At 42.8% G+C, this 25398-nt stretch overlaps 3 protein-coding genes across 3 annotated transcripts in view; 2 read left to right on the forward strand and 1 right to left on the reverse strand.

Annotated features, from left to right (window-relative positions):
• LOC139556298 (cation-independent mannose-6-phosphate receptor-like) overlaps nt 1-16823 on the reverse strand; it is a 37685-nt gene extending 20862 nt beyond the window's left edge. The window contains exons 1-21 of the mRNA XM_071370111.1: nt 16595-16823; nt 15819-15958; nt 13290-13414; nt 12729-12827; nt 11541-11673; nt 7326-7437; nt 7041-7146; nt 6661-6820; nt 6260-6452; nt 6034-6137; nt 5712-5888; nt 4664-4810; nt 4258-4404; nt 3172-3309; nt 2853-3003; nt 2433-2610; nt 2023-2138; nt 1669-1828; nt 1151-1327; nt 941-1042; nt 711-812 (exon numbers count right to left, since the gene is read on the reverse strand). Coding sequence (XP_071226212.1) covers nt 711-812; nt 941-1042; nt 1151-1327; nt 1669-1828; nt 2023-2138; nt 2433-2610; nt 2853-3003; nt 3172-3309; nt 4258-4404; nt 4664-4810; nt 5712-5888; nt 6034-6137; nt 6260-6452; nt 6661-6820; nt 7041-7146; nt 7326-7437; nt 11541-11673; nt 12729-12827; nt 13290-13414; nt 15819-15958; nt 16595-16734 — 2907 coding nt within the window. The 5' untranslated portion in view covers nt 16735-16823. The remainder of the gene's footprint in view (nt 1-710; nt 813-940; nt 1043-1150; nt 1328-1668; nt 1829-2022; nt 2139-2432; nt 2611-2852; nt 3004-3171; nt 3310-4257; nt 4405-4663; nt 4811-5711; nt 5889-6033; nt 6138-6259; nt 6453-6660; nt 6821-7040; nt 7147-7325; nt 7438-11540; nt 11674-12728; nt 12828-13289; nt 13415-15818; nt 15959-16594) is intronic.
• A 1795-nt stretch (nt 16824-18618) lies between these two features.
• Nucleotides 18619-21193, forward strand: LOC139556299 (uncharacterized protein C1orf198 homolog). The gene is made up of 4 exons (XM_071370112.1): nt 18619-19222; nt 19668-19718; nt 19834-20502; nt 20672-21193. The coding sequence occupies exons 1-4, from the start codon at nt 18917-18919 to the stop codon at nt 20726-20728; spliced, it is 1083 nt and encodes a 360-aa protein (XP_071226213.1). The 5' UTR covers nt 18619-18916; the 3' UTR covers nt 20729-21193.
• Nucleotides 21194-21882: 689 nt separating this feature from the next.
• On the forward strand, nt 21883-23894 carry LOC139556300 (C-type lectin domain family 11 member A-like). Its single transcript, XM_071370113.1, has 4 exons — nt 21883-22092; nt 22401-22497; nt 22595-22786; nt 22918-23894. The coding sequence occupies exons 1-4, from the start codon at nt 21982-21984 to the stop codon at nt 23316-23318; spliced, it is 801 nt and encodes a 266-aa protein (XP_071226214.1). The 5' UTR covers nt 21883-21981; the 3' UTR covers nt 23319-23894.
• Nucleotides 23895-25398: the final 1504 nt, after the last annotated feature.

Here is a 25398-nt window from a genome sequence, read left to right on the forward strand (position 1 = left end):
TTTGAAGAATCTCAAATCTCAAATATATTTTGATTTGTTAAAAAAAAGGTGGTTACTACATGATTCCATATGTGTTATTTCATAGTTTATGTCTTCACTATTACTCAACAACGTAGTAAATAGTACAAAATTAAGAAAAACCCTGGGATTAGTAGGTGTGTCCAAACTTTTGACTGGTACAGTACATGGTCATTTTTAGACATACAGGGTTAAGTTGATAATTTCATAACGAGGACAACAATCCCTTTTTCTACACGCACTCCGTGGTCCATGCGGGGGAAAAGAAAACTTCCAAACGGTCTGCCATTTGATTTTGAAACGGGGGTGAAACCCAAAGTTGTGCTATATATTCATTTGCCATGTCATAGCTCATTTGTAAAGATACATTACTAGCTCAAACCCTTTTCATCTGCAAAAATGACAAATTATTTAGTTGGTGATGGTGATTTCGGGTTGGTAGATGCCCAGTTTCATCTCAACCACACACAGAGAGAGAGGTCAGCACAGAGAGATCCAGATGAATTTAGAATGGAAAATGAATGCGTTTATATAAGAAATGCATCAAATCGTATCTCATTGATATGTACTTCTAATCAAACTGAATAGTTTCAAACTAAAACGTATCATTCCTGTATCGTATCTGAGCCCATGCATCTAGATACATATCGAATCATCTTGAAAGGGACAGGTGAACATCCCTAGTGACTTACCATGAAAGTTTTCCCATTCCCCTCAGCCTTGTAGCCAGTCTTGGAGGACAGAGGATGCAGATTGAACTCAAAGCCAGTGTTGGGATCCCTCACAGAGCAGGTCTGCCATAGAATAGAACAAAGAAACATTTAAAAATCATTGACGACACCTCACCAAATCTATAACAGAAGATCTAAAGACTTTAGCAATAAACATTCGCTTCAAGTTGATGTGGAACGCAACAACTCACCTTGTTCTTGTCATCAGCAGTACTGATGGCACAAGCTGCCCCGGTCTCCCACATGAAGTTGGCAGTACAGTTTCCATAATTAAGGAAACGAGGGCCGGACGACTGTAGATACAGATAAATACAGGCACATCCCACTCTTAAAATCCTAGACAGACTTTATGATATAGATTTTTTGGACACAGTGCTCTATAAATATGCCATTTCACTTACCACAGACCCTCTGGAGCAGACCAGGTGGATACGTGTAGTGTAGGTGAGTTTCAGTCCATCTGAGTTGCACTTTGAGCCGCCTGTGTACTCCAGCAGCAGGCGGTCCTTCTCCTCGATCACTGGACCTCTCTTAGCCAGGCCCATGTTACTGACAGACACCGTTTCAGACAGAATGCCCTGAAGACAACACAGAGAAACACCAGAATCACGTCGGGCTACAGTTCAGTACTAAGACAGACCCACAGAGGATGGCTACCAGGACCAGAAGAGGGATACTAACAGTCTTACCTTCAATTGATATCAATAACAAAAAAAATATATATATATAATTTGTAGAAAAGTCTCAACTTTTTAATGCTGTTTAATGCACTGTTTTCCAGATAATGCCATTGGATAAATACTGTACTCTGGTGATAGAAGGAAACTGAAGTGCAAGTTCCATGACCCAAACAGTGTTTAACACACATCATAGTGTGTAAACCTCCTCCTGTAGGTCATCCTGGAGCTTTTACACTAACCTGCTGAGGCTCGTATTTCATCTGGCAGACGGAGGCCTGGCGGTCACAGCCCTGCACGGCATTCAGAGGACGACACACATTGATGTAGTACTTCCTCAGGTTGTTAGGGTCAGACAGGTCCATGGCCTGCCAGTTCCTCCCTCCACTAGACCGGGAAAGACTGGGAGAGAGGACAGAGAGAGGAGGGTTACACACATTATTCTTCAAATATTGTTTCTTGTCTGACTTCATTGGACATAACTAGGACCAATAATTTTTCTTGACCCCATGACCTGACCAGGACAAAGGAAGCTTTGTGGCCTGGGAAAACTCCTAGCCCTAGTCATAACATAACCTTGTGCAGGGAATTCTCACCTGGAGAGGTCGTACTGGTCCAGACTGTTGGGGTCTGTTACCACACACTCCTGTGGCCTCTCTGGACAGGCGTAGGACGTATACCACCTGAAGTTATAGGTGTACTTGTCTTCTACCTGTGAGGATCAACATGGTTATGAATAATGGTACGTTCATGGTATAAATACTACAGGTGGAACAGTGCATATGTGAACCATATGAGGAACTACATATTAGAGATTGGATGAGATCTGTCAGCAGACAACATATACCGTGATGAAGACAGCTTGTCTGTCGAAACGTTGGACATAAATATTTTTGAACTCCTAGAGTGTGCGGCTCTCCTTTATTTTTTAACTGTTCCACTCCGCTAGCCAGCACCTCGCCTAAATAGGTGTGCGTTTCTTTCGCCTCTAGGACCCAGTCAGTACCTGAAACTCTGGCTTTCCAGCGCCGGCCTCTCGATCACAGAGGAAGGAGATCATAGTGGAGCGAAGGGTGTGCTGCATGTTGTTGTACTGAGAGCCATTATTGTAGGACAGCTTGATCATCCCGTCATAGTAGGATAGCTGAGAGTTAAACTCCCCCAGGCTCCATGAATTAGAGCCACTGTAGCAGACAGACACACCACACATAAGAACAGAAGCTACAGTATATCCATCCATTACTTCAGACTAAAGCCGTCAGTCCATTCAGTCCTCCTCTAACCTCTGAACTCTAAAGCACATGTACGGACCCAGATATAAGCTTGATCCTATTTTCCTACCACTGTAATAGGGCACTTCCACCTATTGTATATCCACAGGGATTTAGTATGACAAGAAGGGTTGATTTAAATGGTTAATACATGCCTTTGGTCCACTTGGCAGGCCCCAGCCTTCAGAGGGCATTTGGCTGCAGTGACAGAGCCACAGACGTTAATGAAGTAGTCATAATCTCCATTGGACATGTTGTAGAAGCCTCCTCCAGGTTTAGACAGGGGGGACAGGTCAAATGAGAACCCTGTAGAGAGAAGACAAAAGAGAAAATAGTAACGCATCAAACAGCTATATTACATCTCCATAATCTAAACCTCCTGTCCTTGTCTCCCTGCTTCCATATGAAACAATATTAAAGTTCTGGACACGTGGACACAAATTGGGGGTAGGCATCTGGTTCCATGTGACCTACCAGCTTCAGGGTCTTCCACCTTGCAGTTGTCCCCCTCTGTCCTGGACATGACGCAGGCTGCAGCCGTGTACCACTCAAACTCATACACACAGCCGTCACTGGACACACTCCGCATGATGGGGGCACTCTCTAGGTCACCTGGGTAGAAGGACAGGGGGAGAGATGGGACACACACAGAAAGTCAGGAAGAGTTGAACAGCTAGACTTTAAAGACAACATTAAGGTAGGACTAAATGCTAGCTAGCTCCACTTTCAGGTAGTCTTGAAACGATACAAAAATGTTGACTTCGATACTAGGTTTAGTATCACGATACTCGATGCCATCACGATACTAGATATCAAAACGATACCACGGCAGAAAAGGCGGTGTATCAGCCATAGTCACAGAATGGCACTTGTTCCAAACAGATCTGTTGAGTTCAATATCGTTACAGATTTGAGATTTTTGAATGTATACATTAATGAATCAATTATACAAAAGTATACAATCAATTTGACGTTGGGAAAAAAAAATCCACAAGTGTATTACCGGCTGGGCACATCAATCTTAGATGATATTGCAGATCTAACACCCACTATCGGCTTCCTAGGCTACATTGGAAAGTGTTTTAGCCTGTAATGGACATTGTTTTGCAAACAGTAATTAACCGTTTCAACATTTTATATGCCGTGTTGCATCATTCAAGTGTTTTAAATTCTGTGCAGCATAAGTGGTGATGCAGCCCAGGCTCCTAGTGAGTGCAGTGGTTTCTCAGGACAGGCTAGAGCTAGCAATGAGGAAGTGGAGCAGGCATGGAGCAGGCACGGTGCTCTCATGCTAAAAGGGGACATTGGCATCACTGATACAGACTTGATCCTCTATCAAATCAGTAGACGACGTGAGACATTTGACAGATGTACCGAAAGTAACAAATTCTAGTATAGAACCGTTTTTCATGTTCAATTATAAAAAAGGAACAACGTTTCGGTATAAAATGCAACACTACTTTCAGGTGAACAATTGTTGTAAGAGTCAGGGCAAGAGTCAGGGCAATTGAACAATTGTTCACCTTGGACTCTGCAACTAACTATTTCTAACACTCTCACCTGGCTTGCACTTCAGAATCATGATGGTCTTGATTTTCGTGTGCTTCCTGCATTCTCCTCCCTCAGTGTATACCAGCTGTATGTCGTTGCTGTCAGTCTTGGTAGGGGAGGTGAGAAATTTGCCCAAGCTGATGACTTTTTCCTTTCCTAAAGGAGAGGAAGGAATACATGTTTTAAAGGCAACAAACAAGCTACAAACTGTAAGCCATCTTGGTCTCTCAATTTTGACAGCATGTTGTCCGTGTACAGATAAGAGTCAGGGCCTGTATTCAGAAAGCGTCTCAGAGTAGGTCTAGACTCAGTTGTTCCTTTTAGATCATAATGAACATGGGGGACCTGATCCTAGAACAGCACTCCTACTCTGAGTTGCTTTATGAAGACAGGCCCAGATCTTCTCCAGACGTACCCACTGCACAGATGGCAGCGTCCTCGGGGCAGGTGCTGGTGGCCCCCTGCTGGAGGACTTTGTGACACACATTGACGTACAAGCGCATCCTGTCTGACTTGGGGGTATTGGCATCCACAGCCTCCCAGTTCTGGGCCGACTCAGACTCTGAAAGGCACAAGACAAGTTATGTGGTTTAGCATATACACTGACTATATGCTCTTTCCATGGGACTGACCAGGTGAATCAAGATGAAAACTATGATCCCTTATTGATGTCACTTGTTAAATCCACTTCAAATCAGTGTAGATGAAGGGGAGGAGAAAGGTTAAAGAAGGATCTTGAACCCTTGAGACATGGATTGTGTATGTGTGCCATTCAGAGGGTGAATGGACAAGACAAAAGTTTTAAGCTCCTTTGAACAGGGTAAGGTAGGTGCCAGGTACACCGGTTTGTGTCAAGAACTGCAATGCTGCTGGGTTTTAAACACTCAAGTTTCCCGTATGTCTCAAGAATGGTCCACCACCAAAAGGACATCCAGCCAACTTGACACAACTGTGGGAAGCATTGGAGTCAACATGGGCCAGCAAACCTGTGGAATGATTTCGACACTTCGTAGAGTCCATGCCCCGACGAATTGATTGGGGGGTGCAACTCAATATTAGGAAGGTGTTCCTAAAGTTTGGTATACTCAGTGTACAGTATATATTTTTTGTGTGTGTGCATTTTACCCCCTTTTTCTCCCCAATTTTGTGATATCCAATTGCGATCTAATTACAATGTTGTCTCATTGCTGCAACACCCCAACAGGTTTGGGAGAGATGAAGGTCGAGTCACGCGTCCTCCGAAACATGACCCGCCAAACCTACATGACCCGCCAAACCTTAAATGTACATTTAAAGGTATTAGGGCTCATACTCATCTTTCTGATCCCTTTCACTTAAGTATAAAATTGGAAGTCAAGGGGCTGGTCATTTACATTGAAACATGCTGATCGTCAACTGGGATGGAAGCTGAACGCAGTATTTAAGCTCTCTGCAAATGGAGATGATCCAGGACTCCATCTTACCAGGGTAACGTGTTAAGGTGGACAGGTCATAATGCTTATAGTGTATAGTCTTGTTGTCTGTGACCATGCAGAGTAGATTCTCCGTCTCCTTGACACAGGCGTAAGCCGTCTGCCAGTCAAAGTAGTAGGTGCAGTCTGTCTCACCAGCAAACACAGGCGAGCCGCGGCCACCGTTTCCTGAGAAACACACAAATAAAGAATAAGCTGGAATGTGATGGAAAATATTTTAATCTGTCATTGGGGAGAGTCCTCCACAGCAGAAAGCATTGTTCATTTAAAAGGTCCTTGCTTTCTCCTTGGACATGCTATGGGTTATGCTCACCTGCTGTTTTGTTGCACTCAAAGTTGATGATGGTCATGCGCTGAAAGCCCGAGCTACACCTGCTCCCATCTGGATAGATCAGAGTCAGATCTCCATCAGAGTACCTGGAATAGAGAACAATAAAAAGGGACAATTGTTACAAATAAGGGGAAAAGGAGAGAGAAGCTGAGATGGAGAAATATGAAGACATCTGGCAAGAAAATATGTTTATTAATATTTTAAAAACCTTAGTGTTTGATTCATGTATCTCCCGGCAATCTTTTTGACATCTCCCGTTGCTTTGACTTGGCAGGTGGACACATAGTGCTGGTCGTCACCACACTCTCCTGCCTTGGTCTCCCCACACACATTCAGGTAGTAGAAATAGCTGTCCTTCCCATCGCTGCTCTTGGCCTCAGCCATATAGGGGTCGTCTGTAGCTACACACACAGAATGTGACACAGTGATATTTGTGATATATTTCAACACGTCATTCACTGTTAGAGGAACTATCAAACTGTGAATAAAATTAGCCTGAGTCAGTGGGGAATTTGAACAGTCATATGAGTATTCATAGCATTACACAAAACAATATGCATTGCCCAATGTTTCTCAAAGCCTGGCATGCTCTGGGAATGGTGGACTCACGGCCGAGGGTGAGGTGGGTGAGGTCTATGTTGATGTCGTGCTGCTTGCTGGTCAGGGTGCAGTTGTGACTCTCCAGGTAGTCTCTGTGGCAGGCATACTCCGTCACCCACTCTACCTCATACCTGCAGTTGGACTTGGCTGTCATCTTGGGGTCACTGCCCTGTAATGGCAAGGTCAAAGGTCACACATGACTAAAATGATATTAACTGCCTGAGGGAGATCGTGTTGTTTAACCCAAAGTGTTTAAATTTAGGTTGACATGTGAAGCATACTTCTATTTTATGAAATACACTATTCTATGTATTAATACTTTCTGTAGTATGATGAATAGTGTGATCAATAGGGGATCCACGGGACAGACACCCAGGCTTCCGTCTTACCTCCTGCCTGCGTGAGGGGCAGATAAAGGTGATGGTGACAGCAGGGTTATGGCCACTGCAGAAGTCCGGCGGGCTGACTGAGGTTCCCTCATATCGGAGCCTCAATCTGACACAGTAAGAACGAGAGAAGTCAGCAGCTCAGTAAGGCAACGCAGCTCTGGAGCTGGTCGATAGTAATTGCTTCATTTTGACCTCTTGGCTAAGACTGAGGCAGACTAGAGACAGAGGCTGCTAGCTAGCAATTAGCATTGCCTGTGTTTATGTATGGCTTTAGCGTGGCTGTACCGGTCCTTGGAGATCAGCTCTAGCTGGGTAGTTGGTAGGCCCATGCTGAAGGAGCCGTTGCTGGTGGTCAAGCAGGCAGCAGAGCCTGCGGGGCAGGGGCTCTCTGGTCGGTCTGTAGAGGTGGCAGAGGTGAGATGAATTAGCCTAGGGATTAAGAGTGTTGTGCCAGTAACCGAAAAGGTTTCTGGTTCGATTCCCTGAGTAGACTAGGTGAAAATTCTGTCGATGTGCCCTTGAGCAAACCTTATGCCTATATTTTACATATATATATATACACGCACACACACACACAGTTGAATTCGGAAGTTTATAAACACTTAGGTTGGAGTCATTAAAACTCGTTTTTCAACCACTACACTAATTTCTTGTTAACAAACTACAGTTTTGGCAAGTCGTTTAGGACATCTACTTTGTGCATGACACAAGTCATTTTTCCAACAATTGTTTACAGACAGATTATTTCACTGTATCACAATTCCAGTGGGTCAGAAGTTTACATACACAGAGTTGACTGTGCTTTTAAACAGCTTGGAAAAATTCTGAAAATGATGTCATGGCTTTAGAAGCTTCTGATAGGCTAATTGACATCATTTGAGTCAATTGGAGGTGTACCTGTGGATGTATTTCAAGGCCTACCTTCAAACGCAGTGCCTCTTTGCTTGACATCATGGGACAATCAAAAGAAATCAGCCAAGACTTCAGAAAAAAAATTGTAGACCTCCAAAAGTCTGGTTCATCCTTAAGAGCAATTTCCAAACGTCTGTAGGTACCACGTTCATCTGTACAAAAAATAGTGCGCAAGTATAAATACCATGGGACTATGCAGCCGTCATACCGCTCAGGAAGGAGACAAGTTCTGTCTCCTAGAGATTAACGTACTTTGGTGCGAAAAGTGTAAGTCAATCCCAGAACAGCAGCAAAGGACCTTGTGAAGATGGTGGAGGAAACAGGTACCAAAATATCTATATCCACAGTAAACCGAGTCCTACATCGAGCCACTGCTCCAAAACCGCCATAAAAAAGCCAGGCTACGGTTTGCAACTGCACATGGGGACAAAGATTGTACTTTTTGGAGAAATGTCCTCTGGTTTGATGAAACAAAAATAGAACTGTTTGGCCATAATGACCATCGTTATGTTAGGAGGAAAAAGGGAGAGGCTTGCAAGCCGAAGAACACCATCCCAACCGTGAAGCACGTGGGTGGGCAGCATCATGTTGTGGGGATGCTTTGCTGCAGGAGGGACTGGTGCACTTCACAAAATAGATGGCATCATGAGGTAGGAAAATTACATGGATATATTGAAGCAACATCTCCAGACATCAGTCAGGAAGTTAAAGCTTGGTCGCAAATGGGTCTTCCAAATGGACAATGACCCCAAGCATACTTCCAAAATTGTGGCAAAATGGCTTAAGGACAACAAAGTCAAGGTATTGGAGTGGCCATCAAAGCCCTGACCTCAATCCTAAAGAACATTAGTGGGCAGAACTGAAAAAGCGTGTGCGAGCAAGGAGGCCTACAAACCTGACTCAGTTACACCAGCTCTGTCAGGAGGAATGGGACAAAATTCACCCAACTTATTGTGGGAAGCTTGTGGAAGGCTACCCGAAACGTTTGACCCAAGTTAAACAATTTAAAGGCAATGCTACCAAATACTAATTGAGTGTATGTAAACTTCTGACCCACTGGGAGTGTGAAGAAATAAAAGCTGAAATAAATAATTCTCTCTACTATTATTCTGACATTTCACATTCTTAAAATAAAAGTGGTGATCCTAACTGACCTAAGAAATTGAATTTTTACCAGGATTAAATGTCAGGAATTGTGAAACCCTGAGTTTAAATGTATTTGACTAAGGTGTATGTAAACTTCTGACTTCAACTGTGTATATACAGTGGGGCAAAAAAGTATTTAGTCAGCCACCAATTGTGCAAGTTCTCCCACTTAAAAAGATGAGGCCTGTAATTTTCATCATAGGTACACTTCAACTATGACAGACGAAATGAGAAGAAAAAAAAATCCAGAAAATCACATTGTAGGATAAAAAATAAAAAATAATTTTTTTTTTAGTAAATGTATCCCATTTTCTCCCCAATTTTCGTGGTATCCAATCGCTAGTAATTACTATCTTGTCTCATCGCTACAACTCCATACGGGCTCGGGAGAGACGAAGGTCGAAAGCCATGCGTCCTCCGAAGCACAACCCAACCAAGCCGCACTGCTTCTTAACACAGCGCGCCTCCAACCTGGAAGCCAGCCGCACCAATGTGTCGGAGGAAACACCGTGTACCTGGCCCCCTTGGTTAGCGCGCACTGCCCGCGACAGGAATCGCTGGAGCGCGATGAGACAAGGATATCCCTACCGGCCAAACCCTCCCTAACCCGGACGACGCTATGACAATTGTGCGTCGCCCCACGGACCTCCCGGTCGCGGCCGGCTGCGACAGAGCCTGGGCGCGAACCCAGAGACCTAGACCTAGACCACTGCGCCACCCGGGAGGCCCTACATTGTAGGATTTTTAATGAATTTATTTGCAAATTATGGTGGAAAATAAGTATTTGGTCAATAACAAAAGTTTATCTGAATACTTTGTTATATACCCTTTGTTGGCAATGACAGAGGTCAAACGTTTTCTGTAAGTCTTCACAAGGTTTTCACACACTGTTGCTGGTATTTTGGCCCATTCCTCCATGCAGATCTCCTCTAGAGCAGTGATGTTTTGGGGCTGTTGCTGGGCAACACGGACTTTCAACTCCCTCCAAAGATTTTCTATGGGGTTGAGATCTGGAGACTGGCTAGGCCACTCCAGGACCTTGAAATGCTTCTTACGAAGCCACTCCTTCGTTGCCCGGGCGGTGTGTTTGGGATCATTGTCATGCTTTAAGACCCAGCCACGTTTCATCTTCAATGCCCTTGCTGATGGAAGGAGGTTTTCACTCAAAATCTCACGATACATGGCCCCATTCATTCTTTCCTTTACACGGATAAGTCGTCCTGGTCCCTTTGCAGAAAAACAGCCCCAAAGCATGATGTTTCCACCCCCATGCTTCACAGTAGGTATGGTGTTCTTTGGATGCAACTCAGCATTCTTTGTCCTCCAAACACGACAAGTTGAGTTTTTACCAAAAAGTTATATTTTGGTTTCATCTGACCATATGACATTCTCCCAATCTTCTTCTGGATCATCCAAATGCTCTCTAGCAAACTTCAGACGGGCCTGGACATGTACTGGCTTAAGCAGGGGGACATGTCTGGCACTGCAGGATTTGAGTCCCTGGCGGCGTAGTGTGTTACTGATGGTAGGCTTTGTTACTTTGGTCCCAGCTCTCTGCAGGTCATTCACTAGGTCCCCCCGTGTGGTTCTGGGATTTTTGCTCACCGTTCTTGTGATCATTTTGACCCCACGGGGTGAGATCTTGCGTGGAGCCCCAGATCGAGGGAGATTATCAGTGGTTTTGTATGTCTTCCATTTCCTAATAATTGCTCCCACAGTTGATTTCTTCAAACCAAGCTGCTTACCTATTGCAGATTCAGTCTTCCCAGCCTGGTGCAGGTCTACAATTTTGTTTCTGGTGTCCTTTGACAGCTCTTTGGTCTTGGCCATAGTGGAGTTTTGAGTGTGACTGTTTGAGGTTGTGGACAGGTGTCTTTTATACTGATAACAAGTTCAAACAGGTGCCATTAATACAGGTGACGATTGGAGGACAGAGGAGCCTCTTAAAGAAGAAGTTACAGGTCTGTGAGAGCCAGAAATCTTGCTTGTTTGTAGGTGACCAAATACTTATTTTCCACCATAATTTGCAAATAAATTCATTAAAAATCCTACAATGTGATTTTCTGGATTTTTTTTTCTAATTTTGTCTGTCATAGTTGAAGTGTACCTATGATGAAAATTATAGGCCTCTCTCATATATTTAAGTGGGAGAACTTGCACAATTGGTGGCTGACTAAATACTTTTTTGCCCCACTGTATATATACACACACATTCTTTAAGAATGTGAAATGAAGTGTATATATATACACACACATATATCACATACATATATACACACATACATAATATATACATATATGCTAAATGCCACTGATATAGATTCATGATTTAAATTGTTATACCCTACTTTCACAGAAGAGTAAACAGTATCACTGAACTGATGATACTGTACAGTATAATTTCTTAATCATAAAACAATTGAGCACAGTAAAGAAACTCACTTAGGCTTCTGCATATGTTAATATAAAAGTCAACTTCATCATCCGAGTCATCCACCAGGTAACCATCTGTGAGTTTGATGAGTGGGTTCAGGTCATGCTTTTTCCCATCTGTGTCAAAGACATAGCAAGGGACCTAGACACAGAGTGAAAGAGTAAAGAATTACAACATCCCAGGATTGATCGTCTTCTATTTTCAGTTTGTTATGGACTGGTACCTACTGTAACTGAAATCCAATATACACTGAGTACACCAAACATTAGGAACACTTTCCTAATATTGAAGTGTATACCCCCTTTCTCCCTCAGAAAAGCCTAAAATCATCAGGGCATGGACTCTACAAGGTGTCGAAAGCTTTCATTTACATTTTAGTTATTTAGCAGACTCTCTTATCCAGAGCAACTTAGAGGAGCAATTAAAGTTAAGTGCCTTGCTCAAGGGCACATTGACCAATTGTTCAACTAGTTGGCTCGGGGATTCGAACCAGCGACCATTACGTTACTGGTCCAATGCTAGGCTCTCTGCCGCCCTAGGGATACTGGCTCATGTTGACTAAAATGCTTCCCACTGTTGTGTCAAATTGGCTGGATGTCCTTTGGGTGGTGGACCATTCTTGATACACACAGGAAACCGTTGAGGGTGAAAAACCCAGAAGTGTTGCAGTTCATGACACAAACCGGTGCGCCTTGCACCTACTACCATATCCCGTTCTAAGGCACTTAAATATTTTGTCTATTCACACTTGAATGGCACACACACAATCCATGTCTCAATTGTCTGAAATCTTAAAGATCCTTCTTTAACCTGTGTTCTCCCTTTCATCTAAAATGATTTGAAGTGGATTTAACAAGTGACATCATAAGGGTTGTCATGGAAAGAGCATGTTTTGTTTTCTTTACTCAGTGTAATATTGGAATGACTTGACATTTAAATTAAACATTTACTTTATTCTATTCATTTTTTTTCTTCTTTAAACAAGAGACAGCAAAGGACTTTCTGAGAACTCATGATTTTCCACAGTGTGAATGTGCTCATCACATACTCACCTCCCCCCCACACAGTGGTACCACCGATGCCTTACACACTGCCACTGAGTCACACGCGTCTGCACGCACGCACACACACACACCACAAAGGGGTGATATACACACATCCTGCCCTGACAGCTGCAGACCACAATTCAGACATACCTCTTTATTGGGCTTGTATTTATCCTTTTTGCAGGCTGCATATGTTCTCCATTCAAAATAATGAACACACTGGGCCACAGTGACAAACTCTGGTGTTCCCTGGGGGTAAGAGAACAAATATAGTTCAAGTTGACATACTGTATGACCTGACCGTTTACTCAATCTTATAACTGCTACAGTAGACGTGGCTGTGACGGCCTACAAGAAAGTCACTACTTGAGGAACTGGACTGGCAGCATGATTACTGTGTTTGTTCAGCAGCAAAGCTCCTGCAATCACATGATCACACTTATCAACAAGCAGGCCTGGTATTATTTTTATAAATGATAGTTAATATGTTTCTCAATAGAACTTCAAATGTTCAAATAAAGAAACCACCGCAGAGTGGTTGCAGTTTCATTACACCACCAGACTGACAAAGAACAACGCTTTGTGATGAAATTATTCTCCAACTAAAACCCACAAGTGTGGTTTGACAGGAAATTCATCAGCAGCTTCCAATACATATATTTCCCCATGACTACTCTTCATTTGTAATGACAGGTGTTACTGGTGATTTACCATAGTCTTCCCACACTGGAAACTGATGCTGCTCTGGACATTAGTCCCACTACTGCCTGGGCACTTCTCAGTGCTGTTGAAATCTATCACACTGCTCCCAGTCACCTTCTTTAAGGACAGATCACCTGGAAATAGAAGTGGATGAGTTAGAAACATGCCTCTTAAACACGCAAATGCTGAGACAAGTAATAGAATTGTTTAAGAATTTGTTTCAGTACGCTATGCTGAACCATGTACTCCCTGCAAAACAAACTCAACAATTCATTAAAACCTTAAACTTTCCCAGTGGTTATTTTAGTGGATGATTAATACAGGTTTCAACTGACTCTGAAGCCTCCACCAATTCTCCCAGTTCCTACAGCGGTGGGGTCAAAGCATTACGGCACAGGGTCTGGAAGGGTTAGTAGTTGAGGCCATTTTTCTGCTGAGCTGTCTGGCCATGTACAGTCCAGACAGATAAACAGCATGGGAGCATGATCTACTGGACAACACTGCCTGTCTCTGTCTGCTCTGCCAACAGCCTGGCGCCTGGGCAGGCTCCATACTTACAGTTACAGCTAAACTCCAACCAGAGAGAGAGAGAACAGAGCAGAGAGAATATACTTTTTGACCAGTTATTACCTCAAAGACACTGTATTTTCCCCTCTAACCACATTGGCTGGAGTTTCTGTTATTGTGTTTTGAAGGGGCAGAATCCAGCAAGGACTAACTGCTTTGCACAGCAGAAAACACCTTCTCAGAGTGACGTAAAAAGGTTTAGGGTACAGCACCAACAGCAAAGCTTTATGTAATGATAAGTAGGGCATTTATATTTTACTATTGCTTGTCCAGATAGCACTGAATAAACAGACACTGCTATTAGCTTTCATTGATTTTACTGTATTTTGACCACAGAGACTGAATCCACTGCTGTGTTGTGACAGTGTTCACTACTTACAAGTCCTATTTTAATTCCCTTCATGCACCATGCTTTATCGCTCTTATATCATTAGATATCTTCAGTATGCATGCATGACTGTATGTCGCTTTGGATAAAAGCGTCTGCTAAATGCCGCATATCATATATATACATATATGACCTAAAGTAAAGCTATTCAGCAGAACCTGGAGCTGATATATTGCTACTCAGCTGACCCAGTAACATAAATTACTAAACAATAGAGGTGACCTGGAACATTCAAACGCATATTATGCAAGGTCAATTGCCTGCACGCAAGCAGCCTCGTTGAATTCAGAGGAAAGCTGTGTGAGCAAATCTATGCTTGCAAATTGTTTGTTCCATGCTTATCATAGCGTAAAGGCACAGTCATGTGAACAGGCAGCTCCTCTGGTTCACCTTTAACCTCCATTGATTATTCCAACACAAAAGACATAGGTTAGCCACTAGTTATCAGCATTAGCTCCGTCACAAGAGCCCCTTCCTATCCTACTCTGACACTCAGAGCTTGTTGAGTTGAGCCCAGGGTGTAATACCAGCTGCAGGCATTTCTCTCATGTAGACTTTAATCATGACCTGACTTTGTTTCACCCTGAGCGCGACCAAACAAAGATTAGGCAATGAGAGTGAAGGTCATGGCCAAGTGTCCCGGGCCGGGACTTGTTGTGATGATCATGTTATGGAATAGTCTAGTCCAGTAGCCCTGTTCTCTGACATGGCCTCCTTACAATGCAGATTCATTTGAGCACATTCATTTGAGCTTAAAAAATTATGAGTAAGTCCAGGTAAACCACAAAACATGTATTGCCAAAACAGCTAGCCTATATTTGACAAGGAAAACCACTTCTCTGAAATGCTTAGCTATGTCAGCACTAAAGTGAAGCAAAGCCAAGTATTAAGTGTGATTCAATTAGTTTGATATCAGTGCTTCCTCTGTTTACAGCAAAAGCTGAGGCTCCCATTTTTTCAGTTGGGGGATTTTAATGACATACCTTACCAAATAGTACTGGAAAATGTGTCATCATTGAGGAACAGTTTGATAAGATAAACTCCCAGTAAAAGTTTGCCTACCTTTTAAGTTTTGTTTGAACAGACCCTAATCATTGACCTTTTACCAAATCATAATGCAAACTTTGTATTTTATAACAAATTGTGTCTCTTCACGAAACTGCATTAAACCAGCACCTCACTGAAACAAATCAACTGAATCAATGGACATTGACTTGACTGGCATCTGACTGGAATCCGTTCAGGCCCATCCTTACTTCGGGATGCTCATGGTGTTATTGCTGACTCCCACTGTGTCCTGGCAGCAGCATCTACTACAGTGATCTATTCTACAGCAGCAAAACATTCTGCCTAATCAGCAGGCCAGATCATCAGATGCCAACCTCACTTAATGAACCCTTAGCACATCCTCCAAACAGCGGCAGGGCCCTGTACTGGAATTAGGGCCAATAGTTTTCCCTGAGCATAAGTTACCAGACCGGGAAAAACTCCAGAGCCTTGTAATAGTTTACAAGGGCCAGTGCCCAGTTGGTACTGACCAGGTCACATTGTCAGGGAAAAAACTTATCGCTAACTATACTCACCCACTGACTGGTTATTTTGACTGGTGAGGTTGTTGGCACAGACAGCACTGCCGGCCCCACATCCGGTGTGAGGTGAGGAGTCACAGAGCTTCAGTGTGTATTTTACTTTGTTGTCTTGGTCTATAGCCTCCCATTTGTAACTGTAGGACAAGGAGACAGAAGAAGAAAAATAATAATAGTTGTTGAAATACATTTGCAATCATTCACACCACCTCAACGTTTACATAAAACAGACATTGTATTGTTTAGTTATCTATGTGTCCTCAAAAAACATAGTAAAAAAAACATTAATATGCAGTTCCAAATATGATCACAGCAACGTTTTCATGACTCAGAAATGAATCACCATATATGGCTATTATTTTAACCTAGTACATAACATTAGCCTACAATTTTCTTTCCAAACAAACAACTCGTGACGCTTCTGTCTATCCACCGACCTCTTCCAGATGCCAGTTCTATTTTAAGCCGTCTGTTCTCACAAGTATAGTCTCATAATAAATACCGTGGTCAGCCAACTGACTACACACCACCTTTCTATCCAAACAACTGCCTTGTAAAACCAGGTTCAGGCGCTACGCCAGATGAGGAGCATCTGACAATGGAGACACAATACTGTTCCCATCCTCATATGTATATCATTGTTCTGTACCACTCTAAATGAACTGTATAAGCTGCGTTTGTTGCTAAATATCCTTCCAATTTCCAAAGAAGCTTCATACCCTCTTTTTTACTGTCATGAGAATGCGCGAGTGAGCGGTGCCTCCATACTATACCTGCAGAGGTCTTGGTACCAGAGGCTGACATCAGAACCCGCTGTGCCGGAGGGAAATGTAACCAGGACCGTTGTGATCGAACCAAGTAACATTACTATTTTCCAAGGCACAGCCTTGTAACAATTGCAAAGCGAGTGCATGTTTTGTATCCAGTATTATAAACTAGAGCACTATGTCCGACATGATACAGCAAAAGTCCGCTGGTAGTCTTAGCAGGAACTGGGTGAATCACATGACAAACTGAACACATGATAGAAGACGTCACGTGGCATGACCTTCCATGAGTCATCGTGAACAACGCGTTCACGTTATGACGGAGTTATTGGAGGAACGACTTGTCTACTTCAGAGGAACGACTTGGAGCGTTCAAGTGCCTCGGAGCACGAATGGAACGCAATAACCATTCATGCCAAATAATAATTTGTGGGTGCTTATATTTCTCCTATTGGAAATTGGAAATCGATTTTTTTGCAAAGCCCACTCTCCCCGAGACAACCTCAGATAGTGTGGTCATGGCCAAGGTTTGCCATTATCAACTGCAACATTAATTAGGTTTAAGTGCCTTGCTCACTAGCGACCTTTCGTTTGATGGGCTACCTGCCGCCCTGGTAGGTGATGTCAGATTTCAGAATGTGGGAAATATCAGGGTCCAGAGATCATACCCGAGTTTCCTAGTCATAATTATGAGTTGGAGGAGTGTTCACTTGGATTTTTCCACCACCATGCTAAGGTGGCTAATGCTACCTCCTGATGTTGTAGTGCACTTCAGTCAGTGTTACGCCTTGAACACACCGACAGTGTTTTTGCGCAGAATGGTACACAACATCATCTGGATATGCCTGCAACAAAATTTCAACATTAACCTTCTGCTGCCATTTCTGTCAAGCCATCTAAGCATACGTTCGATAAATCCAATTTATGCAACGCAATGCTGCAAGGGAAACGCAGCGTTGCATTGGAAATGAATGTACTTCTGGTGTACCAAAATGCAATTACACTGTCGGTATACAACATCCGGAAGTTGTCAGAAAATGGTAGTGGAAATCTTTGTTTTATTAAGACGTAAGCATTTCCCCTGTTCTTTCCACAACGGTGAGCCATTAAATCGAGTTAAGGAGAAAATTGACTCCTTTGCAGCGTTAATGGATGATAGGAGTGTATAGCCGGCTGCATACATTCCATTTGGACGGTATAATGAAATAACTCAATATCGCCATCTGTAGGACTGGGTAATCTTATCATAGCACTGGCAAACCATGGTTGACCAGTGGTGTGTATTAACCCTTGATGACTAAGAGGGGGAGCTGTATTGAAGCCAACATGCAGCCATCTTGGCACTCCTCCTCAATTGTAAAAAGCTTTTATTAATGTATACATTCGTTTTTGACACGTTTATTATTTTACAGGCACTTAATGCATACTTTTAAATTATATTATGTTAGCTAAACACACATTTAAAATGAATAAATATACAAAAATATATTTTTGAGAGTACAAATGTTACTGTCCCCACTACAACAAAAACACTTGAATACATGGAATTTTGTCCTTGAAACATTTAATTTAAATACTGTAGATTTCCATTAATTCCTATGGAGGACTGCTCATACTAGGGAGTGCCTACGTGGTCGATCAGTGGCTTTCAAAGCCTCTCGGTGGCCAATACATAGCATCATCAATCCAGGGTTTATATAAATCATTGTGCTTGACCAACTCCCTGACGAAAATGTCTGACCTTTATCCCATCATAAGAAGGTTCATGACCATTATAGTAGCCTATTCTAATTATATGGCTGCAAATGAGTGGTCGCGTTCCCCTGCTCAGACGTTGTTGCATCAACCAATGATTACGGCTAAGTCGTCGACTGTGTCATAGACTGACAGTTACCGCGTTCACATAATTTGGGAACTCGGAAATCTCAGACGTATGACTTCAGTTTGTTCAAGACAACTGGGAACTCGGGAAAAAAACTAGCCCCGACTGGGGAAAAAATATGTTTAACGGCCACTCAACTGGGAATTCCAAGTTGGAAACTCGGACATCTTTCTAGAGCTCCAACTTTCCGACCTGAAGATGACTGACGTCATCATTTTACCTTATTCTTTTTCGGTGAGTTCCCCGTTATCTTGAAAGCACCAAGGTTGCTATAACATTTGATGGTGTTAGCTGATTCTTAAAATAGCTACCTATTCAGGCGTTGTAATATTTGGCATGCGTCAGCAACGCCTAGGCAGGGGAACGCGCTCATCATCTTCCCATTCATACGTCATCAATGACCGCTCCCTGTCAACGCTCAGGAATGCTGTACAGCTGGTCGAAAAATGGCTGCTGCGACTATGGCAGGGGCCGATGCCCATAGGATGGAGCAGAAAAAGTTGGAGTATTTCTCCTCCATCAACTCCATGGCCAGGAAAATAATGCAAGAAAGGGAGAACATCAAGGAGAGACATGGACCCGATTGGGAGAAAATGACACCGAATGAACAAGACAGCGCCATCGACAATGGAATGATGGACCCACATATTCGTGCTCGATATGCTATGCATAAGGTTGACCGAGAAGAAGTCATTTGTTATCCTAAATTGCTCATTCAGACTGGACAGAAAATTGTCCATTTTGGTGTTGAGGTATGGACTTTTACCCGATTTGCATTGGTAGCCACATATCTATTTCATATAGAATGATCTACTTTTTCTTGCATGATACCAGCTAGCTAAAATGGCTAACACACGAATTTGGTTAGCCACGATTGAGATTTGGGCTGGTAAACATCATACCAGTAACAAAACAATGCAAGAGCAAGACCATGTTTTCAACATGGTCTTCCCCATGGTATATACGGATGGGCATTTTGTATGATAACATGCTCTGTCTGATTTGGGAAATCTGGGAAACTAGCTATTTTTGTTTTGCTGTCAATTGATTCACTGGATTATCAAAACACTCAGCCAGCTAGTACAGTCCTATAGTCCAGTAACCTGACTGTGGCAGTGTTTCTGCATGTGAAGAGAGTAGTGGTTTGTCACTAATCATCACACTTTGATGAAAACATCTGTTTTTGTTCAATTTCAGGACATAACTTGGCAAGATGAGCACTCTGCCCCATTTTCCTGGGAGACCAAGGTGTGTATGACTGTGCCCATGTTGTATTCTACCATTCACAAGATTACCTTAAATTGATGTAGCTACAGTACACATTTTATTTTCGGTCAACACACTATCTCCTCTCTCTTTACAGAGCCAGTTGGACATCAGCCTGACAACAGGTGAATCTGTGCAGGGCATCTCCGCTTCAACAGTTAACTACAAGCCAACTAATGTCACCCAGAGCAGCCAGCTGAGCAAGGTGTCCAATGGCGAGAGCCTCGGCCTGGGCAGGAAAGAGGAGTCCTCCTCCTTCTGGAAGATCAGTGCTGAGAGATCCAGGCTGGAGGGTGAACAGGCAGACTTCCAATCCCTAACCCCCAGCCAAATCAAGTCCCTGGAGAAGGGGGAGAAGCCACTGCCCTCCTACCTTCGTCAGGAGCCCACCCTCAAGGAGGCAGAGGAGAGCCCACCCCCGGTACGGGTGACCTCGCAGAGATCCCCCAGGCCGCCTGCGCCTCCTCCCCCTGTGCCCATCGGTGTCCCCCCCCCAGCAGCCATAAGTGTGACCCCTATGAGCGTGACTCCTACCCCTGCTCTTATCAGTGTGTCGTCCACTGTGGCTGGCTGGGAGCACGCTCAGAGCACCCTCCCCTCAGTCAGCAACACAGTGGAGGACGTCTTCACTCCAGGGCTGGCCAATAAATCCCCGGGGCTGCCCACCAATTCCCCTGCCCGCTCAGGCAACACTGCCAGAGAGAGAGAGGAGAAGGCTGCTGCTCAGTCTGAGTCGCAACTGGCCACCAGTCCCACCTTCGCTCAGGTGAACAACCCATTGTGGTTTGATACTGATCAAAAATTGACAACAGCATTTACCTGTGTAGTAACAGTCTAATTACTCTGTATTACATGTTGTTACATAGTAAATTTACTTCAAGTTGTGTTCTGTACTGTTCTAATTGAATGTTCTTTTCTTTTTTTTCTCATACCAGTTTAATACCAACAGTAACGTCCTGAGGACCGGATTTGACTTTCTTGACAACTGGTAACAGCGGCTTCAAGTAACAACATTGAGTGACTGGATCAACTCAACATTAGAAGGACCATTGTGATGACCATTTTAATACATGTATTAAGGAAAGCCAACAATTGAACTGACAATGTCTATTTATCTTAAATGGCTTTTTATGGCATATCTCACTACGTGTGCTTTTGATTCCCCACTGCCAGAACCCGCACCCTCCAGCTGTTACCTTTACCTTTTTTACTCTGACCTCGTACTAGTGCTAAGCATTACTGTAGTATACACTAATGAGAAGCACTCAGTGGTATGTTTAGAAAGCCATCATGTTAAGTGATTTATACCACTTGCAATATAGATCTACAACCATTTTACATTACAAGAGAGTACTATTTTACAGAATTTTGTATGTAAATTATATTTACTGTATGCTATATTGCACTCATACATTTTGAAAACCTGGATTCAAAGCAAATAAATTATAGAGAATGAAGTCGTTGTTCTGGGATTGTAATTTTTTTGATTCAGTGACTATATCAGTCCACAATGTGGCAGCAGAGATCTTGGTTTAAATGAGAACATCTCACAAATATACAAATAGAGAATGAACCGTCTGAGCAGACCCTGATAAAATGGAAACGCAAAGCATCAGACATGTGTACTGTATGTCTGTATTGGTCAAGTTACTCCAAGTGTACTGTCAAAAACATGCTTATGGAGGATACTGCACATCCTATTTTTGCGTTGTACAGTTATCCTCAGCAATCTGTATGAAAATTTCAGTTTTGCCTCACACTCAGCCCTTTCAGTGTCTGGCAGTAGCCACACCCAGACATCCTAGCAGACCTAGCTAGCTCATGTCCAAGTCCTGGGGCCTGTGGAATGGAAAGTATGATTTTTGTGGCATTTTAACTGGCATTCCTCCTGTCTGCCATGACTTCAGCACATAGGGATACATTGACTCTCATTTTCCCTGCAAATTTACTCACCACAACCACTGCACAACCACTGCCTCTACTACTGTGATTTATTTACACTGGCAAATCCTCATGTTCGCCGTAATAAAAGTGGACTGTATTAATAGGAACATGTGTGCCATTAAGATGGTCCACCTCTAAAAGTGCACTGTTAACACAGAGTGTGGAAGTGGGAGGTGATAGGAAAAGCAGGTTTCCTGTTGTTGGGGAGGCCCGCCCAGGACAAGTCAGAACGACAGGAGAGAGTGAGATTGAGAGAGAGAGGGGGCACGACAGAGGGATACCAAAGTTACTACAGGGTAAAATGGGAATAGCAGCCATCCTAGTCATCGTCTTGTGTATGTGTTCACTCAGCTTGACTGATCTGGACAGCGGCATCAAAGATGGAGATCCTTTCGATGCAACACCAACTGAGGTGAGGACTTGTACTCGCTTGAAGTTTTTGAGCTAAGACATAAAATCAGTTAAGGTGGTATAGTAGCACATTGTTAGTGCAGTAAGAATGGAATGAATTCTCCAGATGCACATAAACTCAAATAGAGTACTGTAACATTTTCATTATGTTGTCATTATTGCATGGAAACCCCTAGACTAGTTTTATGTCTTTTTAACTATAGTGTATTTTTAGTGGAGCTATTTAGTGTAACAGTCCCAATATAATGGAAATCAGTGGAGGAGCTGGAGTATTGGTTGCAAATGTTTTACCCTCACTGTTTCCTTCAGAATCCAGAGACTCAGGGGAAACAGGCGAGAGAAGACTTACCGGAGGAGCAAGAGCCCAGTCCTGTCTCAGACTTTGACAACACATACAACTATATTTGTATGTCTGCACAGACTCAACAAAAGTTATACACTACACACTGAACAAATTATTGCTGAATTGTCAGACATAACTTCTGATGTTTTCTCTTAAACAGTGTCCAGGCTGGCAGCAATGGATCAGGCCATCCACAGACTGAATGTGGGCCACTACACCCTGGACGTGAAGGTGACCCAACTGCTGGACAGAGTGTCCCGGCTGGACGGCACCCTCGGGGAGGTAGAGGAGACCATGCAACAGATATCGCTCCTCACGAAAGAGAACCGCAAGGAGATTGGCCGCTTGGAGGGTATGTCTGCATTCTGCATACCTCCCTTGAACTTTTTACTCTCAATAGTTCAAATGTTTTAAAATGGAAGGATGAAAAACCATTATAAAATCATGAAAAACTAAAGGTGAAATGTTTCCTCCTCTTCCTAGGATGTCAGAAGGGCCGACGGGTGGGGTATAAGTGCTATCTGGTCTACCGCACATATGAGACGTATGCAGGGGCAGCCCAGAAGTGCCTGGAGCGGGGTGGAAGGATGGCCATGCCTCGGGACAGAAAGGAGCAGGAGGCCTTGGCAGACTACGTCAAGGCTTTCTTTCATCCAGGGAACTGGCCTGTGTGGCTGGGCATCAATGACCTGCGCTCTGAGGGACTCTACCTGTTTGAGGACAACACACGCGTCACCTACTTCCAGTGGCGCAAGCACTTCCTCTCCAGCCAGCCGGACGGTGGCAAGCGGGAGAACTGTGTGGCCATGGCTTCAGATGATGGGGACTGGTGGGACAACTATTGTGACAGGAATATGTCTTACCTCTGTGAGTTTGATGCCTAATCCTTTTCTTCAAACTTTTGACAAGTATCTGACATTTCAGAAACACAAATCCAGCCAAGCTTGACGAAAATGTACCTAGTGGATAATCTATCATGAGTAGTTGTCTATCTTGTTATATATTTCAAGTAAAATCTTTTGTTTTTTGTTTGTTTAAAAAGCAATAGGGGATGTCATTGATCCACAATCTATATATCATACTGTTCAATACTCAATAACATTTTTGTTTACTAGCTGATGGTGCTTGTGTTGAATAATAATCCATAACACATTTAACATACTGTTAAAAAAGAAAACAGTATCAAACCCATACTGTACAGACAGACAGTGCTCATCTTAGTCCACACTGAAAAAATAAATATATACGTAACTTATTACTCACTCTAAGCTATGCAAATCTCTTTGGCTGAATACCGAATACTTTGGATCGAATATTTAATCTAAAACTGGATTATCAAAATATTTATTCAGTTTATCATGATTAAAAGCATACAATGTTATTACTGTACTTTTTCACAGTTAATGTAAACAGCATAGTTTCAGGACAAATATTGGGCAATAAAATATTTGAAAATGCTCTGTCACAGTATCATGATCAGATTTGTTTTACTCATAAAGTCAGTGATTATCCTTAAAGGGGCAGTGCAGTCAAAAACGTGATTTCCAGTGTTTTTTTTACACAGTGTACAAAACATTAAGAACACTGTCCTGGGGGGGGGCCTCGCTGACTGTCTAGCTTTTATTTGATTGTTAGTTCTCAAAGATTATGATAAAATATATATACTGTATATAGTTCAATATCTTTACTGCCTTCTATTTGATTGTTTTCCTTCAAATTGACACTGAAATAGTTTTCCATCTGGAAAATTATCACTGAGACAGACGGCACACCTAAAAGAAAAACTTGTAATTTACACTATATTAAAGAGATAGTTTGAGATTTTGCAATGAAGCCTTTTATCTACTTCCCCAGAGTCGGATGAAGAGGAACAGCTAGCATGCTAACGTTCCAGTAGACTTCCAGTCATTGCGCTAACGCTAGAGACATACAAATTATATTCTGTTGCAGGTGGCGATATAGAGTTGAAGTCGGAAGTTTACATACACTTAGGTTGGAGTCATTAAAACTTGTTTTTCAACCACTCCACAAATTTCTTGTTAACAAACTATAGTTTTTGCAAGTCAGTTAGGACATCTACTTTGTGCATGACACAAGTAATTTTTCCAACAATTGTTTACAGACAGATTATTTCACTTATAATTCACTGTATCACAATTCCAGTGGGTCAGAAGTTTACATACACTAAGTTGACTGTGCCGTTAAACAGCTTGGAAAATCCCAGAAAATGATGTCATTGCTTAAGAAGCTTCTGATAGGCTAATTGACATCATTTGAGTCAATTGGAGGTGTACCTGTGGATGTATTTTAAGGCCTACCTTCAAACACAGTGCCTCTTTGCTTGACATCATGGGAAAATCTAAAGAAATCAGCCAAGACCGAAGAAAGAAAATTGTAGACCTCCACAAGTCTGGTTCATCCTTGGGAGCAATTTCCAAATGCTTGAAGGTACCACGTTCATCTGTAGAAACAATAGTACGCAAGTATAAACACCATGGGACCACGCAGCCGTCATACCGCTCAGGAAGGAGACGCGTTCTGTCTCTTAGAGATTAACTTACTTTGGTGCGAAAAGTGCAAATCAATCCCAGAACAACAGCAAAGGACCTTGTGAAGATGCTGGAGAAAACAGGTAAAAAAATATCGACATCCACAGTAAAGCGAGTCCTATATCAACATAACCTGAAAGGCCGCTCAGCAAGGAAGAAGCCACTGCTCCAAAACCTCCATAAAAAAGCCAGACTACGGTTTGCAACTGCATGGGGACAAAGATCGTACTTTTTGGAGAAATGTCCTCTGGTCTGATGAAACAAAAATATAACTGCTTGGCCATAATGACCATCGTTATGTTTGGAGGAAAAAGTGGTAGTGTCAATGGTGGGTGTAGCTGGTGCATGGAAGTCAGGCGCAGGAGAGCAGAGATGAATGGACAAAGTACTTTACTTAGGCAATCATAATACAGAA

This window comes from Salvelinus alpinus, chromosome 27 (genome assembly GCF_045679555.1).
Source record: "Salvelinus alpinus chromosome 27, SLU_Salpinus.1, whole genome shotgun sequence".
In the NCBI taxonomy this organism is placed as follows: domain Eukaryota; kingdom Metazoa; phylum Chordata; class Actinopteri; order Salmoniformes; family Salmonidae; genus Salvelinus; species Salvelinus alpinus.